Below are 23,523 nucleotides of genomic sequence, written 5' to 3' on the forward strand. Positions count from 1 at the left end.
GTTCTCCTTTGCAGATCACATTTCTCAACTGATTCTCGTGAAAATTTGTAAGCAGGTTCGATAGAACTATTCTGTTTCGCTTTATCCGCCAAAATGGAATTGCCACCCTGCTGAAATTTTATTTATTTAAATTCCTATTGAATGGATTTTGCACCTTATGAAAAACCGTATAGAGTAGTAAATAACATTTTACATCTGACTTAATGACATCTTGTTTTATTCGCTTTAACTGTACAAAACGCGTATCTCGACAAAGCAATATTAGGTAGTAAAACAGTCAACAATCAAATTAATTAAATAGGTAAGTACGTCACGTGTGACATGAACAGACAAGGAAAGCAAGATTAAATGCATTGTTTCTCTTTCATCTTTCAATGGAACGCTTTTACCCTCAAAGGAGGCTGGTCAATACTAAACTAAAAGTCCCATCTTAAAAAAAACATGATGGGTCACTGACCTGTCCCAGTAAAGTGAGGTAGTGTGCGTGAAGTGCGCTTGTGTGTGAAATGGGGTAAATTGACAGAATCTGAAATTTTACCCACCGCTACTGTCGCCTTAACAAACCGCCTTGATGCATCAATGTCATATTTTATTGTCTGTGAAAACTTGTCAAAAAACAGTTTAGGGCACAGTATGTAAGTTACTCTATGGTTTACTAGCTAGCTTAGTGCTGCACTCTGGCGGCAAAATATTGCAGTAATACCCCCTATTGATCGAAGCTTTAGCGAAGGCAAAGAGAATACAGTGTATAGAGGCGGATTGTCAAAGTAAATTATGTACCCACTGTAAATTTACTGCCATCTTTCCACAGAAGATTAAAATGTACAGTAGCTACATAATTTACCCTGACAGTAACTCTCTATTTCAAATTCTCTGTGGCGGAGGTCTCTGTATGAAGCCAGTCACAGACGGAGCGATAAAGGCGTTCTTACGATATATTTACATTTCATGTTTTAGTTTCAAGATTCGCCGCTAGATGTCGGTGTACTTACCGCAAACTAACTAACGGTATAATGCCGTAGTATACCAAATTGACACTTGTAGTTTATGAACAACATTGACGTGTTTATACTTTTAATTACAATGAACGTATTTTTGGAAGCTGTGTGTTTATTTTAGCGCACCGCTGTGTGTAATTGATGACTTTAACTATGGCTACAAATATAATGACCACCAAAAAATACTTTGGTACCCTAAATAAAAAAATCATGCTTACCAAAACAAATTACTGAACACCAAAAAAATAAGGCCTAAAATTAAAAAAAGTACCACCGTTTTAATTACGACTGCACTTCAAATTGTATTCAAATACCAAATATATTGAATGATCACTAAAAATCATTAATGATCACCAAATCTTGAAGACCAAATTAATGCGATATTTTCACCAAAATAAACCACTATGATTACCAAAAAATGTATACATATTACCAAATAAAGTAAACTGATGCCAAAATGACTAGCCCCTCCCGCTCAACCCCCCGTACCCCGCACGGCATAGCATTTCGTTATGCTACTAGAAAAGTAGGTTAAACTGCTATCAGTTAAGTGGGTTAGGTTAGGTTAGCACTGCGACCAGTGCGACCCTTACAGAAATGAAATGGTACTAGAAAAGTAGGTTAGGTTTGAACTGCGACCTTTACAGAAACGAAATGCTACTATATAAAAGTGGGTTAGGTTAGAACTGCGATCCCCACAGGACCGAAATGCTACTAGAAAAGTGGGTTAGGTTTGCTATCCTATTAAAGCAAATTACTGTAAAATAATCATTCTTCCAGAAACGAAATGCTACTAGAAAAGTGGGTTAGGTTAGGTTTGAACTGCGACCCTTACAGAAAAGAAATGCTACTAGAAAAGTGGGTTAGGTTAGGTTTGAACTGCGACACTTACAGAAAAGAAATGCTACTCGAAAAGTGGGTTAGGTTAGGTTTGAACTGCGACCCTTACAGAAAAGAAATGCTACTCGAAAAGTGGGTTAGGTTAGGTTTGAACTGCGACCCTTACAGAAAAGAAATGCTACTAGAAAAGTGGGTTAGGTTAGGTTTGAACTGCGACACTTACAGAAAAGAAATGCTACTCGAAAAGTGGGTTAGGTTAGGTTTGAACTGCGACCCTTACAGAAAAGAAATGCTACTAGAAAAGTGGGTTAGGTTAGGTTTGAACTGCGACCCTTACAGAAACGAAATGCTACTAGAAAAGTGGGTTAGGTTAGGTTAGATAGATAGATAGATAGATAATTTCTTTATTCATACCCACAACATACACGGCATTAAAAAAGTACAAGATAAGAACATGCAAAGCAACTTAATTACTAAAAACTATTAACTATTACATTAAAAAATTATGAAGCCATGTGTCGTGGCACAGAAAAGGCGCTGGCTCAGCATTGTGATGCGGCAAGCCACATCGCTGGTATTCTGCCAGTACCTTACATACAAATATGCAACGCTTATTTAAAAATAGTTGGTACGAGTAATATAAGAAAAAACTACTGTGCAATTTGTGTGTGACGTGTACATTATTGTGTGAGTGTATCAGTGGCGGAGCGTCCATAGAACTCGATTCCCATCGGCTTGCCTGATATTCAGGCTCTTGGGCCATTTTCTTTAAACTTATGAAGAAAAGGAAGGGCAACTTAGCTACGGCTTGCCTACGAACAATCTAGACGCGCCGCCACTGGAGTGTATGCGTGTGTGTGTGTGTGTGTGTGTATTTTTGGACATTTAGTAACGTTACAGTATTAAAAATTTCGTAATTATTAGGTACTACCCGAATAGTGCGGTTGGCAAAGTAAAAAGTGGTTTAAGAAGAAAAAGAAGGGAGCAAGAGTGAGTTTAAGGCATATGCTTTTATATGGTTAGAACTGCGACTGTTACAGAAATAAAATGTTACTAGAAAAAGGTGACGAAGTGGATTAATTAGTTTAATAGGATAACGATATATTAAATATTTGCACATTTTTACTTAAAATGTGGTTACAATTTTGGTGGTCATTTACTATTTTTGGGTTTACCTACAATGATTATTTTGGAGTCATTTGCTTTAATAGGATAGCAAGATTTAAAAATTTGGTTATTTTTTTACATTAAAATGGAGTTCTAATTTTGGTGGTCATTTACTATTTTTGGGTTTACAATGATTATTTTGGTGTCATTTTCTTTAATAGGATAGCAAGATGTAAAAATTTGGTTATCATTTCACATTAAAAGGGGGTTTGAAATTTGGTAATAATTTACTATTTTTGGGTTAATAATTATTAGTTTGGTGTCATTTCCTTTAAAAGGATAGTAAAATGTAATAAAATTGGTAATCATTTCACATTAAAATGGTGTTATAATTTTGGTGATCATTTATTATTTTAGGGTGGTAAAATAGATTTTTTTGGTATAAAATTTTACTAAATCTGGTGATCAGTTAAATAGCAGCCTTTAACTATACCTTATCAAAGAGAATAGATAGTATAGAGGGCTATTGCCATAGTAAATTTTGTAGTCACGGTACATTTAGTGCCATCTATCGACACACGATTAAAACTTAAAATAAAATTGAAAATGTATAAATTAATTAAAATTTGTATACGGATAAATGATTTTTAATTTTTATTGTTCCATACTGACCCATGTTCTTTCACTGATATGTGTTAAAATTGTTAAATAAACCATAGTCATTACTGTTAACCATTAGTCATTATTGTTCAAAAACTGCAAGTGTCAATTTGTTTTATATACTTGTTTTATGAGGTCAAAGATATATATGTAACTCCGTATAAGATAAATAAAGTCTAAGAAAAAAACGTGCCTCGGAAATCAAGAAAAAGTCATTCTCGAATAGATGGCGTCATATACCTTTGGCCTATTCTCGGCTATTTTGGCCTATTATTGGCGTCGGTGTCGTCGACGCCATCTAGCCGAGAATAGGCCAAAGGTATATGACGCCATCTATTCGAGAATAACTTTTTCTTGATTTCCGAGGCACGTTTTTTTCTTAGACTTTATTTGTCTTATACGGAGTTACATATATCTTTGACCTCATAAAACAAGTATATAACACAAATTGACACTTGCAGTTTTTGAACAATAATGACTTTATGGTTTTTAATTAATGTATTTTTGGAAGCTGTGTGCTCATTTTAGCGCACCGCTGTGTATAATTGATGACTTTAACTATACCATGACTATACCTATATAAACAAGGTCCCCGCCGCGTTTGTGTGTTTGTATGTTCGCGATAAACTCAAAAACTACTGAACGGATTTTCATGGGGTTTTCACCTATCAATAGAGTGATTCTTGAGGAAGGTTTAGATGTAAAACATATTTACTGCAACCATAGAGAAATATAGTAAGACAAGAGTGCTCACTCCATACATCAGTTTTGGTACCAAAAATAATAATATTTTCATAGTCGACATCTAGCATCGAGTAGCGGAATTATCAGTACTGCTACTTGACAATAGATGGAGCACCGACCGGAAAGTCTAATGCTCAACAACATAAGACTTTCCGCTCGGTGCTACATCTATTGTCACTTGACAGTACTACTACTACTTAAAGTACTGATAATTCCGCTACTCGATGCTAGATGTCGACTATGAAAATAATAATCTTTTTGGTACCAAAACTGATGTATGGAGTGAGCAATCTATATATTTTAAGGGTTCCGTACCTCAAAAGGTAAAAACGGAACCCTTATAGGATCACTCGTGCGTCTGTCTGTCTGTCCGTCTGTCACAGCCTATTTTCTCGGAAACTACTGGACCAATTAAGTTGAAATTTGGTACACATATGTAAATTAGTCGGACTTATGTACGGAACCCTAGAAACGCGAGTCCGACTCGCCCTTGGCCGGTTTTTTTTCTCTATGCTTCAACCAGACTTCAACAATAAAATTGTATACGTATTTGTTTCAGGTCGGTGACACGAGGCCCATAAGTTTTTGCCGCTTCAGCTCCGACAGCCAGATGTTAATAACGTCTAGTTGGTGAGTACAGGTAGTATTAGACCAAGATAAGTCTGCAACGATTTTGGTAGCACACTCAGTGCAAATGTTGTTTATACGTCAGGAGTGTGAAGTTTAAGAAGCAACATAAAAACTAGTTTGATGTATTCAAAAGGTACTTAAATACAAAACAGTACGTAGCGGCCCCCTTTTTTAAATACCTGTCATTAAATTTAAATAATCACGATTTAGCAGTGGCGCTAGTGTGCACGTTGATGGGCTCTTAAAATAACTTTTGCACTGCGTGTGAAATTTGCTATATGGGGGTTTTCGGGGGCGAAAAATCTATCTAGCTAGGTCTTATCTCTGGGAAAACGCGCATTATTGAGTTTTTATATGTTTTCCGAGCAAAGCTCGGTCTCCCAGATATTTATGATCTAAAACACGCTTCGATTTAAAAACTTTGCTGGCTTAACCGACTGCACTTTCCACTAAACTTAGTATTTTTTTCAGGTCAGGCCTCGTCAAGGTGTGGTCGGTGCCCGAGTGCCAGGAGCTCCAGGTCCTGAAGGGTCACACCTGCAACGTGAGCGGCGCCACCTTCCACCCTGCAGCCGCCATGCCCCAACATTTCAAGGACAAGGTACTCGCACACTGATCCTCGCTGCACTCGGTGCTGCACACCTGCAAAGTGAGCGGCGCCACCTTCCACCCTGCAGCGAATTTTATCAAAATCTGCCTAAAATAGTTATTTGTTTTACAAGGGGGCGAAGTTGTTGTTTAACCGCTCGTGCTAATATTAATACCCGAGCAAGCGTACGATTCCAACATTGAACCACGAGCGTAGCAAGTGGTTCGAAAAATGGAATCTTGAGCGTTGTGGGGGTTTCATAGCACGAGGGTTAAACAACAACTTTGCCCTCGAGTGAAACAAAATGTTTCACCACACCAACCCGAAACAAATATTAAATGTAAAATATCAAACAAAATCAAATCCAAATTAATGTTATTAAATATTTATTATCCAAAATCATCATTTAAAAGTCAATCTACCAGCAAACACATCAAAATTTGCATTTGATTACTTTGCCTCACATGTGAATAAAATGCAACTTCGCTACCAGTTTTTGAAGTGCAAAGTAAGCCTTTCCGAGCTGGTGTGGTAAAAGATTAATGTATTTATTGTTTTTCAGTTGAAAATAAAGTCGGACCCTGAGAGTGAGCCTATGGAGACAGGCGGCTCGAGCGAGGAGAAGTCAGAAGTGTGCACTATGGCGTCCTGCGCTTACGACGGGACAGTCCACTTATGGAACTTTAAAAGGTAACACTGTTTTTAAATCCATACCACAGAATAAATAATAGTACTAGGTACAGAAGACTCACTCTCTAACAAAACGCGTCTGTTACGATCAGGACAGATATGGCCGCTAGGTGGCGACAGCGCCACGCCGCGGCTTATGGCTAGCCACCAAAATTGGTGTGGAACGGATGTACTTTTAGCTACCTGTTGCAAAGCCACGAAATCGCGGAGTGAGCCACGCCTGTCCATACTATATAATATATTAATATATATTATTATATATTATAAAGGCGAAAGTGTGTCTGTCTGTTACCTCTTCATGCTTAAGCCGCTGAACCGATTTAGTTGAACTTTGGTATAGAGATAGTTGGAGTCCCGGGGAAGGACAGGATAGTTTTTATGTCGGAAATCATCCCTGAATAGAGTGCAAAGGGAGGTGGAATTGAAAGAGTTAATGCATTGCCTAATAATTGAAGTAAGCAATGCGCGAATTGAATGATTGCTATTAGAATTATATTATATAACTCTTTATTGTACAAAACAAATTTACGGCACAGGATAGGCAGTACAAAGGCGAACTTATCCCTTTAAGGGATTTCGTATATAAATTCTAAATCCTTGCGTCGTATTCCTCAATATTGAGGGTCGTGACCTCCCTTTTGAATCACTTTCTCACGATCTTTCTCCATCTGTTTCTGTCCCTGGCGGTGTGGAGAGCCATGTGGACTGTGGAGTCGAGAGCGGTGCGGATCTGGTCGGACCAACGTATTGGACTGCGTCCACGTCCAGGCCTTTTCCCATCCACTTTGCTGGTCACATTGCCAAGCGGACCCCAGGCTCTCATGAGCCGTGGCAAAATGCCGGGACAACGCGAGGTAGATTATTATGACACTAGCTTTTGCCCGCGACTTCGTCAGCGTGGAATATTAATTTAGGTACCTACCTAAAAAATTTGTATGGGGAATCAACAAAACGCAGATTGAATAAAATAATAGCTACCTAGCTATTATTTTATTCAATCTGCGTTTTGTTGATTCCCCATACAAATTTCAAACCCCTTTTCACCCCCTTAAAGGGTTATTTCTTGAATGAAAACAACCCTTTGTCCTTCCCCGGGACTCAAACTATCTCTATACTAAATTTCAACTAAATCGTGCACAAGCGCCGGTGCTACACCGCGCGGGCGGGACAGTTCCTATTGACAAAGTTTGTTGTGCAGTTGTTGTTAAGTTCCCATACAAAATTCCACCCCTTTAAGGGATGGTTTCTGGGATGAAAACTATTCTATGTCCTTCCTCGGGACTCAAAAAAACTCTATACCAAATTTCATCTAAATCGGTTTAAGCGTGAAAAGGTAACAGACAGACAGACAGACTTCCTGTTATAATATTAGTATGGATTTATTAAGGCGCTCTTATACTCGAGTTTTACGTTTTCAAGGGGGTGAAGCAGACGCGTGGTAGAGCGGGCAGGCGGGCGCCCCGCGCGGCGCACCGCACCATGCCCGCGCAGCACGTCTACGTCCTTATTCTGACGACATCGGTATTCTGAATTGTCAGTTCCGGGATTTTTTCCGGCAATTAATATTGAATAAGATTTATTAGCAAATTCGAATTTTGATGAGTACTTAATGAAATTAAAAATGGTAGGTAAGACGGTGAGTGTAAATAATTATTAATTATATACAATATAAGTGTATACCGCGACAAACTGAGAATCTAATCAAATGATACCAAATTATTATGAGACAAAAAATAGTACTTACTAATAGACATTAAAAATGTAATAGAGCTAGACCAAGAAAAATCTGCAACGATTTTGATTGCACACGCAGTGCAAGTGTTATTTTAAACGTCAATCTTCTATGAAATTATGAATAATACTTGCACTGCCTATGCTATCAAAATCGTTGTAGACTTGGTCTAACTCTAGCAGTCAATTTCGGGCAAGTAGGTAGTGAAAATAAGGAAGAATACTAGCAAAGCTAAGATAATTTGTGGGACTATTGAGTTATGCATAGCTCCAATAAGTACATAAAATTAGCTATCTTCACAAGAAAGAATTATAACAATTTATAACTCTAACTGTAATACTTACTATTTTTCTAATTTTGAATTGACGAGTAAAAGTCAAGCATTTAAAGATTGTAATGACAAAAAACACTTCTACTTCGACATTCGAGTTAGTTAATAGCTCAAGAAAATAAAAAAAATCTGCGGAAATAATTCGCATAATTTTGAAAATTGGCACAGTTATACCTTGTGGTGTCCAGATAACCATACTTAATGTCCTCGAGCTTAGCGGGTGTGCTGAGGGTGTAGGGGGAGGGGGGGTGAAGGTCCCTTTTTTAGTTTTTCGTAAATAACTCGTAAATGGTGGCCAATATAAAAAAATCTTATTAAACGTTAATAATCTACACAAAATTTTGTACAAAAAAGATTCAGTACACTTTTAGCAGGGATCAATATTTAAAAAGATAATAAAGAGAGAAAGTTAATTATATTAAATTCTAAGGTTCCTTGTTTTTATTTTTTCGTTAATAATTTGAAAAGTATGACTCATAGCAAAAAAATCTTATACATAAATAATAAACATAAAATTTCCTACAAGAAACATGTAGGACACTTTTCGCTAGGATCAATATTAAAAAAAACCGGGCAAGTGCGAGTCGGACTCGCACACGAAAGGTTCCGTACCATAATGCAAAAAAAAAACGGAAAAAATGCAAAAAGAAAACGGTCACCCATCCAAGTACTGACCACGCCCGACGTTGCTTAACTTTGGTCAAAAATCACGTTTGCTGTATGGGAGCCCCACTTAAATCTTTATTTTATTCTGTTTTTAGTATTTGTTGTTATAGCGGCAACAGAAATACATCATTTGTGAAAATTTCAACTGTCTAGCTATCACGGTTCGTGAGATACAGCCTGGTGACAGACGGACGGACGGACGGACGGACGGACGGACGGACAGCGAAGTCTTAGTAATAGGGTCCCGTTTTACCCTTTGGGTGCGGAACCCTAAAAAGACAAATCAGCGGGTAAGTTGTTATTTATGTATAAGATTTTTTTTGCAATGAGTCATACTTTTCAAATTATTAACGAAAAAATACAAACAAGGAACCTTAGAATTTATTATAATTAACTTTCCTTCTTTATTATCTTTTTAAATATTGATCCCTGCGAAAAGTGTACTGAATCTTTTTTGTACAAAATTTTGTGTAGATTATTAACGTTTTACAACATTTTTTGATATTGGTCACCGTTTACGAGTTATTTACGAAAAACTAAAAAAAGGGACCTTAGAAGTGATTATAATTGAATTTCCCGCGTTAATATCTCTTTGAATATTGATCCTAGCAAAAAATTGTACTAAATCTTTCTTGTAGGCAATTTTATGCAGATTACTTATGTAATAGAATATGTTTTGCTATGCGCCACCGTTTAAGAGTTATTTACGAAAAACAAAAAAAAAGGGTCCTTTAATATCAAATATCTCACTTCCGGTCAAGAATTCGATCAACAACCGGCAAATTCCGATTCAGCGGGGTCTAATTAGGTTAAAAAACCCGGTTGCCAAAAAGTAATACGATTTGCCAGTCGAAATCGATATTATGAAAAATATGACCAGTCTAAAATATTTGAATCCTGTATATCTATGTTTAAAAATTATTCAATTTGATTAATTTTATAGCCTTTTAAAATATGTTTACACAATTTATCAATCGTGACTGAATTCCGGATTGGTTAGATGGGTGTGTGCCTTTGCTGCCCAACTTGTTATAAAATGACAATATGACGGACGAATGTCTGAAATGTCACCGTATTTAAGAATTATTTTGCTTTTCTTCGTAAGCATGTTGAAAAACATTGTGTGTATAACATATTTGCATATTTATACTGTGATTACCCATTTTATGAAACGTCCGCTAAACTAGCATAGGTCCGACGCCGACAGTGGTCACGGGCGTACTGGCGTGAGGAATGGGCGCAAGGTATTGCCGCGTAGGGTGTAATTTAGTAAGCAAAATGTTGAATTCATCAAATGATGAATGAAAACATTAACGTTTCGATAAAAGGACAAGCAATAATGAAGATTTACTTAAAAGCTATCGACTGAAGTAAGTTTCATAAACATTTTCGTCGTAGTACTTCTAACATAAGGAAATAAAGACAGTGTTAGGCATGTTTTCAACTTAAGATTCTATCGAGAAAATTATGAGCCGTCGTGGTCCTGACAAGCAATAACGTAGTTCAAGGACTGAAGTTATACATACTAGAAAATAATGCATGAAATCCTTGTAAAAGTCTGTAAATATGGTGACAAAAAAGCGCATTTTACTACACACCGCGCCTTAAGTTTGTTTGAAATTCCAGTGATTCACCGATGGCGTCCCTGCCTGGCCACAGTCCACACCGCGTCTCCAGAGTGGAGTTCCATCCTTCGGGCAGGATGCTGGCGGCAGCGGTCTTCGATAGCAGCTGGAGACTGTGGGACCTTGAAACAGGTAACATTCTACTATAGTTCGATTATTAAGGAAATTCCAGTGATTCACCGATGGCGTCCCTGCCTGGCCACAGTCCACATCGCGTCTCCAGAGTGGAGTTCCATCCTTCAGGCCGGATGCTGGCGGCAGCGGTCTTCGACAGCAGCTGGAGACTGTGGGACCTCGAAACAGATAACATTTTACTAGTAGCCAAGAGAATTTAGTATAGAGGCTTGTTGTTGTTGTCGAAAGATGGCAGTAAATTTACTGTGGCTACAATTGTTTATTAAGATACAAGTGCGGAAAAGAGGAAAATCATATCGAGTTTCGATAAATTAAAACACGACCGAAGGGAGTGTTTAAATCGACACGAGTTGCGAATTAACTATTCGCACGTGTATCGGACAACGTTTTACAGTACATATGGCCCTTTAAACTTTTGACATACGCACGGAAAGTGCCGCGTTTCCCGCACTAGTGCGGGAAAGGGCCATATGTACTGTAATAGTTATTTACGATACAAGTTCGCACGTGTATCGTACAACGTTTTACAGTACATATGGCCCTTTAAACTTTTGACATACGCACAAAAACAATACACTCTTTTTGTTTGGGTAGTCGTGTAAAAAGTGCTATTCTACGCACTAGTGCGGGAAAATAGGACCATATGTACTGTAAACATTATTTTGACAATCCCCCTCTATATCAAATTCTCTTTGCTAGTAGCCAAGTAGTACAGTCAAGTGTAAAAATATGGGTGCATACAACTTACTCAAAAATATGTCCCATAGTTCTTAATTCACTGACATAAGAGCTATGGGACATACTTTTAATTGAAAAACACGTTTTAAAAAAAAGTCACGGCAAATATGTAACAATTATGAATCTAATACGATCATTTATATTCTTCTGCTTTAGTAAGTAATAGTTACTGATTTTTAAAAAGCGTTTTTCAATTAAAAGACATGCCAAGATCGCTTACCTTCTTTCTAATGCTAAAAAAAAACGAACTATAGAAAAAACCCTCTAAGCGGCACTTGCACCATCCCATTAATCCGGGGTTAACCGGTTAAACCTGGAGGTGCCTGGAGTTACCATGGTTACCAGTACAATTTGACACTGGGTTAACGGTTTAACGGGTTAACCCCGGGTTAGTGAGATGGTGCAAGTGGCCCTAACTGTAATATTTTTTTCAGCGACGGAGGTCCTTCATCAAGAAGGTCACGCGAAAGAGGTGTACAGCGTGGCTTTCCAGTGTGACGGGTCTCTCGCGGTCACCGGGTAAGGCTCATCATCAGCAAAGAGAATTATTGCAGAAATCACGCAAAAAAAACGATTTATTTTTTAATAAAAAATAACGTTTTTTGCGTGATTTCTATATAATACAAAGTTTTACTATCAATTTAGCGCAAATAAACATTTGAAAGTAAACATATGCGCACATATTTATGTATTAATAGTGTGTAATTGTAATTAATTAATATAACGCAATTGTTTTTTGTATGGAAAGCGAACCACCTTCTCCCATACAACAAACGTGATTATTTTGCCGTTTTTTACGTACCCGGAACCCTTCGTGCGTGAGTCCGACTCGCGATTGGCCGTTTTTTTTTAATAATATGTACCTAGTGATTGTCTTGTATTCTTTTTAGTGGCATGGACGCGTTCGGCCGCGTATGGGACTTGCGCACGGGTCGCTGCGTCATGTTCCTTGAGGGTCATCTAGGCCCCGTATTAGGGGTCGACTGGTCCCCGTGCGGTTACACGCTCGCTACTGCCGCGCAAGATCATCAGGTGAGCAGAGACATTTCAAAGCTGTTGGGGGTCATTTTGACCCTATATTAGGTGTGTAATTGGGTCATCTAGGCCCCGTATTAGGGGTCGACTGGTCCCCGTGCGCTCGCTACTGCCGCGCAAGATCATCAGGTGAGCAGAGACATGTAAAACCTCATGTTGGGGGTCATTTTGACCCCATATTAGGTGTGTGAGGGGTCATCTAGGCCCCGTATTAGGGGTCGACTGGTCCCCGTGCGGCTACACGCTCGCTACTGCCGCGCAAGATCATCAGGTGAGCAGAGACATTTCAAAGCTGTTGGGGGTCATTTTGACCCTATATTAGGTGTGTGAGGGGTCATCTAGGCCCCGTATTAGGGGTCGACTGGTCCCCGTGCGGCTACACGCTCGCTACTGCCGCTCAAGATCGCTCATGTTGTGGCAGGCGTGGCTCACTCCGCGATTTCGTCGCGTCTCTTTGCAACAGGTAGCTACAAGTACATCCGTTCCACACCAATTTTGGTGGCTAGCCATAAGCCGCGCGTGGCGCTGTCGCCACCTAGCGGCCATATCTGTCCTGATCGTAACAGACGCGTCTTGTTAGAGAGTCAGTCTTCTGTACCTAGTACTATTATTTATTCTGTGGTTGGCTCGGAGTAAATATCTAGTGGTTGGGGGTCATTTAGACCCTCACGGGCGCACGCATATAACATCTATAGGATCCTACCATCTATGACCCCGGCGTCTTCAGCTATTAATGGTGGTATTTCTGGGTATAATGTGCTTTGCGTCTCACTCTCTCACTAAGCAACATGTGAGACGCAAATACACATTGGACAGACCATAATTGATAGCTAATGGGTTGGACTGTATTATGAGATGATGGGAACACGTAGATATTATATAATTAATTATTTTAATTTATTAATAAAGCACAAAGATGATTTTAGTATCACGGTGACAGGCAGACTGACATATATCCTCTAGCCGCCCGTACGTCAAACCTTGCCAAGCAAAATGAAACTTTGATCTAGTCAACACAAAGTTCAAATTAGAATGGAACAGGAGACCTTTTTATGGGTCTCTGGGCGGCTAGAGGATATGGAATAATAGATCAAAAGCTTCGAGCAACACGGAAGGGAGGCGGCATTCGCACTATTTCCCCTCTGCCGAGGTACAAGATTAGCGCGTCAATCTAATCTAGCGCGGGTAATAAAACTAGTTGCACTTGGATTTTTCACTAGACCGAGTCTAGACGCGCGCGTGAACACTGCTGCACAAAAATGCCTGTTTGCTCGGTTTTTTGTTATAAAAAGAAGTCGGGGACATCAAATTTACAAAAAGAAAGTGTTACATTTCACATGTAATATTTTTTTTTACATATCATACGTTTAATTACATTCAAACACAATTATTATATTTTAGTCTCATGTAATTGTTGGATTTATCGATTTTGCTCGCTCAGTACAAATTGCGGATCGGTCGAGCGACAAATCCGACTTCTCATCTCTCAGAATACAATAACATACTTCAACGAAAATGTGTTAGTGTGCGTGTTGTGACACTTGTCACTCGTCCGTACACAAAAAGAGATCGAGGTTTGCAAGATTTGTCTTTGACGTGTGTCATTTTCTATGTATTTGTGTCGTCATTACAGATTGGATTTTGTATGTAAGTGTGTGAGAAGTGCGACTGTGTGCACCTTTCCCCCCCGCGAAAAATGGCAGAAAGATTTGTACGGTGAGATATTGCTTGGGCCCCTCCCTTCCGATGTGTCGGAAGCCGGTGTTGCTCGAAGATCAAAAGCTATATCGTTTTACAAATAATGTATGTTCGAAAGCCAGCCAGTCGCCAACAATAGTCTCTACTGAGTTGTCGCAATCATCCGTTAGATGGCGCTGTGCCCACCGTGAACTGGGTAACGGCGTGCCATAATCTCTACTTAGTTGTCCCAATCGTCCGTTAGATGGCGCTGTGCCCACCGTGAACTGAGTAACGGCGTGTCGATTCGAAAACGTTGGGTGTGGAGTGTTGCATTACGTGGTATAGCTAGAAAGTTGAAATTTTAGCATTTTTTGGTTGCGGCGTCTACATTTATATGTTGGACACCGTTGTGAATTAAAAAACCGGACAAGTGCGAGTCGGACTCGTGCACGAAGGGTTCCGTACCACAATGAAAAAAAAAACGGTCACCCATCCAAGTACTGACCCCGCCCGACGTTGCTTAACTTTGGTCAAAAATCACGTTTGTTGTATGGGAGCCCCATTTAAATCTTTATTTTATTCTGTTTTTAGTATTTGTTGTTATAGCGGCAACAGAAATACATCATCTGTGAAAATTTCAACTGTCTAGCTATCACGGTTCGTGAGATACAGCCTGGTGACAGACAGACGGACGGACGGACAGCGAAGTCTTAGTAATAGGGTCCCGTTTTACCTTTTGCGTACGGAACCCTAAAAAACCGACAAGTGCGAGTCGGACTCGCCCACCGAGGGTTCCGTACTTTTTAGTATTTGTTGTTATAGCGGCAACAGAAATATAGTGTGTCAAAGGACTGTCTAATTTCAAACATAGATAGAGAGAATCATACTATCTTTGTCTTACACTAGTAATAGCACCCAAAAGAAAAGGATGGGTATAGTTTTGTTTGTTCTTATTTACTGACAAATTGGTTTGACCAGCTATACATCATCTGTGATAATTTCAACTGTCTACCTATCACGGTTCGTGAGATACAGCCTGGTGACAGACGGACGGACGGACAGCGGAGTCTTAGTAATTACCCTTTGGGTACGGAACCCTAAAAAACGAAACTGGTAAATACGTACAGTCACAGAATAAATAATAGTACTAGGTACAGAAGCCTCACTCTCTAACAAAACGCGTCTGTTACGATCAGGACAGATATGGCCGCTAGGTGGCGACAGCGCCACGCGCGGCTTATGGCTAGCCACCAAAATTGGTGTGGAACGGATGTACTTGTAGCTACCTGCTGCAAAGCGACGAAATGGCGGAGTGAGCCACGCCTGGTACAGTCCCAAATATATCAGAGCGGGTGAGGTGCTCAAAAATATCTGAACAGCCACAATAAATAAAGTACTACCGTACAGAAAAGAAACTTCCTACAAACAATGATTTTTTATACAAGATACGTCATACACTAACATATCAAGCGAAAAAAATGATGCCAACCAATGCTGCCAACGTCACGGCAGCATCAGTTACAATTTGTTTACAACTTCATACGCAAATGCGTAAAAGAGACTGCACAATTAAAATAATACCTAAGTAAAAAAGAGACATGTTCAAAACCCCGAAAGCTTTCAACTCGAGCTCTCTAACCGCTTTGCTTGCCTAGAGAACTTGGCTTCAGTGGACGAAATCAACGACGGGCTAGTGGAAACTGTCCACACAGTAGGGTCTAAGTTTTTTTAGATCCCGCCGTAAAGATAGACCTCAGAAATTGACCGAGCAAACCTTGAACCTCATGGCTGAACGACGCTCGCTACAGTTGCAGTCTCCCGATGACGCGGAGTCATATAGGCAGCTCAATAGACGTATATCTAAGTCCCTGCGACATGATCTGCGTCTCTTTAATACTAACCGTATTAAAGAGACTATTGAGCGAAACCAAGGCTCCAAAGTGTTCGCAAAGGACAAGTCTATTGGGCAAAGCCAGCTGACAAAGCTGAAACGGGAAGATGGCAGCATAGCGTCGAGCAAAGCGGAGGTTTTAGGTGAGATCGAGAGGTTCTATGGACAGTTATACACTTCGATCGCAAAGCCCGTTGACAGCTTGGTAGGAGATCCAAGAGCCAAGCTGTCCCGACATTATACCGAAGATATCCCGGACATCAGTCTGTACGAGATTAGGATGGCCCTGAAGCAGCTTAAGAACAACAAGGCGCCGGGCAAAGACGGAATCACTTCAGAGCTTCTGAGAGCGGGTGGAACACCGGTACTTAAAGTCCTCCAGAAGCTCTTTAATTCCGTCTTGTCCGAGGGCATAACGCCTGAAACATGGAGTAGAGGCGAGGTGGTGCTGTTCTTCAAAAAAGGTGATAACAACCTATTGAAGAACTACAGACCCATCACGCTTCTGAGCCATGTCTATAAGCTGTTTTCAAGGGTCATCACGAACCGTCTCGAACACAGACTTGATGACTTCCAGCCTCCCGAACAAGCCGGTTTCCGAAAAGGCTATAGTACCATAGACCACATCCATACGCTGCGGCAAGTTATACAGAAGACCGAAGAGTATAACTTGCCATTATGCTTAGCGTTTGTGGACTATGAGAAAGCCTTCGATTCGGTGGCAACATGGGCGGTGCTTGAGTCTCTTCAGCGATGCCATATTGACTATCGGTACATCGAAGTGTTGAAGTGTTTGTATAGTAACGCCACCATGTCGGTCCGAGTACAGGAGCAGAGCACGAGGGCGATTCCATTGCGAAGAGGCGTAAGGCAGGGAGACGTTATCTCTCCGAAACTGTTTACTGCCGTAATGGAAGACGCCTTCAAGCTCCTGGAATGGGAAGGACTTGGCATCAACATCAACGGCGAATACATCACTCACCTTCGGTTTGCCGACGATATCGTAGTCATGGCAAAGTCGATGGAGGAACTCAGCATGATGCTCGATGACCTCAACCGAGTTTCACAACGGGTGGGCTTGAAAATGAACATGGACAAGACGAAACTTATGTCAAATGCCAATGTTGTGCCCATCCCAGTCTCTGTTGGGAACTCGGTACTCGAAGTTGTTGACTCGTACATCTACCTAGGACAAGTAGTCCAATTAGGTAGGTCCAACTTCGAGAAAGAGGTCAACCGCCGAATCCAACTCGGTTGGGCAGCGTTCGGGAAACTACGTAATGTCTTTTCGTCCGACATACCTCAGTGCCTCAAGACGAAAGTCTTTAATCAATGTGTGTTACCAGTGATGACTTACGGCTCCGAAACGTGGTCTTTCACTATCGGCCTCATCTCAAAACTCAAAGTCGCTCAACGAGCTATGGAGAGGGCTATGCTCGGAGTTTCTCTACGTGATCGAATCAGAAATGAGGAGATCCGTAGACGAACTAAAGTCACCGACATAGCCCACCGGATTAGCAAGCTGAAGTGGCAATGGGCAGGCCACATTGCACGCAGAGAAGATGGCCGATGGGGTCGAAAAGTGCTCGAGTGGAGACCACGGACTAGCAAGCGCAGCGTAGGACGTCCACCCACAAGATGGACAGACGATCTTGTTAAGGTCGCCGGAAGACGCTGGATGCGGGTCGCTTCCAACCGGCACGTATGGAGGTCCAAGGGGGAGGCCTATGTTCAGCAGTGGACGTCTTATGGCTGAGATGATGAAAAAAGAGACGGCTAGTGTTTGTCACTTGCGCGTGAATTTGGTAAATCAGTGATACCACCATAACACGACGGCAAACAGTGAAGATGGCGCGAAACGTAAAACTTATTAAGAAAAAAAATATCAAAGAATAAGATGTTTGACAGAAGGTGCAAATCATTTTAGTGCAGTTCTATCAAGTTCTATGTAGTAATGTAGTCGCTACCGAAGTAAAAAGTATTCACATTTAGTTATGTAAATAAAAGATATTATATTATACTGATGAATAAAATTTATTAGGCAAACAGTTAAAAATACACTACATAATCTAAACATAAAACTAAACTTAAATATAAATATAAGCAAACGTTTTACTTTTTAGGTAGTTTTAGTTAATTAATTTAATTCTTTTTTGTCTTTATTATTTTGCTTATATTATACTTATCATTGTTACTTTTGTTAGGTTTGTTTTTTTGAATAGAATAATAATTGTACACATTGAGACTATTTTCTTTAATTTGCCAATTGTTGTACTTAATTACAAGAAAAAATGCGTTCAAGTAAAAATACTTTGATATTTAAGTTGAAATTTATTTCTCTTATTTGTACGACAATCACCAAACAATGAATGCAACTTACCATGACGCGTCTGCTATGATAATCTATGTACGCAGTTGGTGCGTCCTTGTCATTCTCGCTGATAAGTATATAAACTTATCTCTTTCTGTCAGCCGGCGAAAACGGCGGCCGGCTTTATTTTATTCGAGATTAAACCGAAGGAAAACGGATTATTTCAGCTTTTACTTACGAATGATATGTGACACCGTAAATTTTTTTGCGATTCCGCGGATAATTTGAGCATTTCAACATAACGCAGGTCGGCATTTTGTTGCTTAATACACGTTATTTGTGGAAAAGTATTAACCGGTGTACACCTTCGCGCTTGCGTCAGGCAGACTGAGACAAACTCGTACACATGACACGAGTTGAGTGCTTCAATTTTGGAACGTGTATAACACATCTTGTATAAAAAATCATTGCCTACAAAACCGAAGTTTGACAGCGGTTCAGGGTCGAATCATGCTGTCCCTTTCTGATGTATGGCACTAGCCCTTTTGGCTATTTAGGGTTGTCAAAATTCAAGCCATTATCTGTGAGTCGTGCACGCAAAGGGACGTCAAGTTCTGCCAACCCTAATAATTGCTCGGAGCAATGCTGAGCCGAACGGAGCCGAGTTCGACCGAAGTCAGGAGTGTGTCCCCACTGGCCATAATCTCTACTGAGTTGTCCCAATCCTCCGTTAGATGGCGCTGTGCCCACCGTGAATTGAGTAACGGCGTGTCCATTCGGAATACCACCATAATATAGTTGTCCCAATCCTCCGTTAGATGGCGCTGTGCCCACCGTGAACTGAGTATCGGTGTGTCGATTCGAAAACGTTGGGTGTCGAGTGTTGCGATGCTTGGGTTAGCTAGAAAGTTGAAATTTTGACATTTTTTGGTTACGGCGTCTACATTTATATGTTGGACACCGTTGTAAATTAAAAAAAAACGAAGTTGTTAAATACGTACAGTCACAGAATAAATAATAGTACTAGGTACAGAAGCCTCACTCTCTAACAAAACGCGTCTGTTACGATCAGGACAGATATGGCCGCTAGGTGGCGACAGCGCCACGCGCGTCTTATGGCTAGCCACCAAAATTGGTGTGGGACGGATGTACTTGTAGCTACCTGTAGCAAAGTGACGAAATCGCGGAGTGAGCCACGCCTGGTACAGTCGCAAATATATTAGAGCGGCCGAGGTGCTCAAAAATATCTGAACACGCACTCACAGCCACAGAATAAATAATAGTGCTACCGTACCGAAAGGACACTTCCTACAAAACCTAAGTTTGACAGCGGTTCAGGGTCAAATCATGCTGTCCCTTTCTAATATGTGGCACTATCCCTTTAGGCTATTTAGGGTTGTCAAAATTCAACCCATTATCTGTGAGTCGTGCACTGAAAGGGACGTCAAGTTGTGTCAATCCTAATAATAGGGTGTTATACTGTATTTAAAATATTTTTTTTTACACCATGCATGAAATAAAGCACCAGATAATTATTAGAAAAACACAGATAGGACTTAGGAGTTATTTTTAAACATTTTCTATTTAATAAATCGGATAGAAATATAAAAAGTAGGTGAGTTGACCGTGACGTCACGATGTAATGTTTCATATAAATTCCATATTAGCAAATCGTTTTGACAGTTCTAAAAAAGTTACTGATTTGACTATACCCTATTGTTTTGGATTTCATTTGTATTGACAGCGCACTCTATGACGCCTTGGCGGAACTACGCCGAACGCCACTCAGGTGTACCGACACCCCAGTGCTCTATTGGTCAAAGGTTGAGTGATAAAACGCCTCTTGAAGGCGATAGATGGCACAATGAGGGTTTCCGCGATCGAGTTTTTCACTAGATGACAGCACCGTGGCGAGAGGTCTAGCTGTCATAATCCACCAATCATGTTTAACCATGTTTTTTTTTTGGCTGATTTTGACAGCAGCTGTCAAAAAGACCTCTCGTCACGGTGCTGCCATCTAGTGAAAATCTCGATCGCGGAAACCCTCATTCAGCCGTTCTCCGACAGATATATATGTCGTAGGCCGATCGTAATGTTCCTGTGTAATGTTTTGACGATAGTCACATTAAACCAATATATACGTAGGATAGGTTCGTTAGGTTGCTTCAGATGCCCGAAGGGCAAACTGCCCAGAAATAGGAGCCCCGCGTAGCGGGGCTCCGTCGACTCAGGGAACGGGTCAAAGATTTTCACGTTTCACGATATGCCTAGGAATTTCACGATATGCCTGATCTTACGATCAGCCGCCGACATATATATTCTGAAGCTTCTTCTTCTGCTGCCACGCCCTAGCGGGCGTCGGCGGCCACCTTTGCAAAGTCTTCTCTATTCTTGGCCAGTCTTGTTAGCGTGGCCGCGTCTTTGATGTTTGTCCATTTATGATGTTGTCGAGCCAGTTCATCCTCCTTCTTCCCCTTCCCCGTTTTCCCTCTATTTTTCCTTCTATTATAACTTTTAGCAGATTATACTTTTCATTTCTATGTAGATGTCCAAAATATGCAATCTTTCTCCGCTTAACTGTGGCTAGTACTTCTTTTTTCTTCTTCATTCTTTTTAAGATATCTATATTCGTTATTCTTGCGGTCCATGATACTCTCAGCATACGCCTGTACAGCCACATTTCGAAGGCCTCTATTTTCTGTTCAATTTTTTTATTCAAGGTCCATGTTTCAACCCCATAATAAAGTATGGATAATACATAGCATTTTACTAGTCCCCATCTTAAATTTAGCTTAATGTCTTTATTGGTATACAATTTTTGCATTTTGATGAAAGCACTACGGGCTATTTCTATTCTCACCCTGATTTCCTGTTCTGGATCCCAGTTTTCACTCAGCCAGCAGCCCAGGTACCTATATTTAGAAACTCTTTCTATTTGTTTACCATCAATCAGAAGCCTGCCTGTTGGAAATGTTGTTTTGCTTATTACCATCAGCTTGGTCTTATTAATGTTCATTTTAAGGTTGTAGTGTTTTACCTTGGTATTTAAGCGGTCCAATAGCTGTTGTAGTTCTTCTATACTGTTAGCTAGTATTACAGTGTCGTCTGCATATCTTATGTTGTTGATATATCTTCCGTTACACTTTATGCCCACCTCAACACCGTCCAATGCTACAAACAAGCGTTCTGAGTAAAGGTTAAATAGGCTTGGAGATAATATGCAGCCTTGGCGTACACCTTTTAGAATTTTCAACTCTTTTGTAGCAGATTGTCCGACCTTGATATGTGCTGTTTGATTCCAGTATAGATTCGTGATAATTCTCATATCTTTGCTGTCGACATCTGTGCCATTTATAGCTCCTAACAGTTGTTCGTGGTTCACAGTATCGAAAGCTTTTTCGAAGTCTATAAAACACGCATATACGTCTTTTTGGTGTTCTAGGCAGTTTTGTACGAGTACCTGAATTGCTGTCAGAGCTTCCCTGGTTCCAAGTCCATTTCTAAATCCAAATTGGGTTTCTCCTATGTTGTAGTCAATTTTGTTGTACATTCTGTTGTGTAATATTTTCAAGAAAATTTTAAGGACGTGGCTCATAAGACTTATAAGACGATATTCATTGCAGGTTTTTGCATTGGCTTTTTTAGGGATTGGCAAGAAGGTAATTCTCCAGTCTCATAGATGTTATTGAATAGTTTAACTAGTATATCTATTCCAAAATTATCTAATAATTTGATTAATTCTACATGCACACCATCTGGGCCTACAGCTTTTCCTATTTTTACGCTACTGATGGCTCTTTCGACCTCTCTATGAATTATCGATGGTCCTTGTAAATCTCCGGTTATAGTAGGAGGAATTTGGGTTCTATTGTCTTGAAATAGCGTTGTTATATAGGCCTCCCATTCCTTTTTCTGTTCATCTATTTCAATCAGGAGCTCATTTCTATTGTTAAATAAATTTGCTGTGGTGAATTTTCTTCCTGTATTTGTGAATTCTTTTACTTTTTTATGTAAATTGAAACTGTCATGCTTAAGGTCTAATCCCTCTATTTATAAGCATTTAGATTCCAACCACTTGTCTCTTTCTGTCCGGATATTGGCTCTGATTTCATTATCTATTGTCTTGTATTTTACGCTATCTATTTCTTTATACTGTCTTCTCTCTTCCATTTTTGTTAATATATCGTTGGTTATCCATGGCTTTTTAATTTCCTTTTTCCAGTAGCCTAAAACTTACCCAACAAACAAACAAACAAACCACCTTACAAACTTACTTCTTTACCTGTATCAAGAGCAGTCGTTTTGATTTTCTCCCAAATGTCTTCATTACTAATAATTGTACCATCGCTTGGAATGGTATCTTGGAAGCGCCTTCTTAGTTCATTATTAATTGTTGCAAGAGTTTTTGATTTTACTTCACTGTCTTTTAGCTTATCTACTGCATTTTTTCCATGTTGTGTGTTGTTCCTTTTAACTATTTTCAATTTTAGATTAAGCTTAGCTACTACCGGGTTATGGTCAGACCCAATATCCGCACCGGGATATGTTTTTACATTAACTATTGAGTTTATATATCTAGCAGGCACCAATATGTAGTCTATCTGGTTTCGCACTATGTTCTCTGATGTGTGTTTGGGTGACGTCCATGTATATAATCGTCTGGGCGGATGCTCAAACCATGTGTTTGCAATGATGAGATCATTTTCCATGCAGAATTGTAGTAATCGGTCTCCACTCTCGTTTCTAGCTCCTAAACCATGATTTCCTACATATTTACCCACCGCTCCTTTACCAATTTTTGCATTCAGGTCGCCCAATATCAATGTGAGTTGTTGTGATTTCATAACCATGTCGATCTCCTTATAAAAGTTTTCTAAGATGGTAGGACCTTCTTCCGCTTTTTTAGCTGTTGGTGCATAAATTTGCAGGATGTTCAAATCAAAAGGCTGACCGCTTAACTGTAGTAAAATACATCGTTCTGACGCAGGTAGAAAGTTGGTGACGAATCGGTTCAGCTTCTTTTTGATCATTATTCCTACCCCATGGTAATGATGTTTTTCTGTTGAGGGTTTGCCTGAATAGTAAAGTATGGTGTCATCAGTAGTATATTTTCCGTTGTCT

General features: G+C 39.9%; 1 protein-coding gene across 1 annotated transcript in view; it reads left to right on the forward strand.

The window, feature by feature from the left end:
- LOC134803294 (U4/U6 small nuclear ribonucleoprotein Prp4) overlaps window positions 1–23,523 on the forward strand; it is a 39,555-nt gene that overhangs the window by 10,583 nt on the left and 5,449 nt on the right. Inside the window, exons 6-11 of the mRNA XM_063776068.1 lie at window positions 4,909–4,979; window positions 5,451–5,580; window positions 6,131–6,258; window positions 10,614–10,744; window positions 11,920–12,004; window positions 12,376–12,517. Of these exons, the coding sequence (XP_063632138.1) occupies window positions 4,909–4,979; window positions 5,451–5,580; window positions 6,131–6,258; window positions 10,614–10,744; window positions 11,920–12,004; window positions 12,376–12,517 (687 nt within the window). The remainder of the gene's footprint in view (window positions 1–4,908; window positions 4,980–5,450; window positions 5,581–6,130; window positions 6,259–10,613; window positions 10,745–11,919; window positions 12,005–12,375; window positions 12,518–23,523) is intronic.

This window comes from Cydia splendana, chromosome 26, assembly GCF_910591565.1.
Source record: "Cydia splendana chromosome 26, ilCydSple1.2, whole genome shotgun sequence".
Lineage (NCBI taxonomy): Eukaryota > Metazoa > Arthropoda > Insecta > Lepidoptera > Tortricidae > Cydia > Cydia splendana.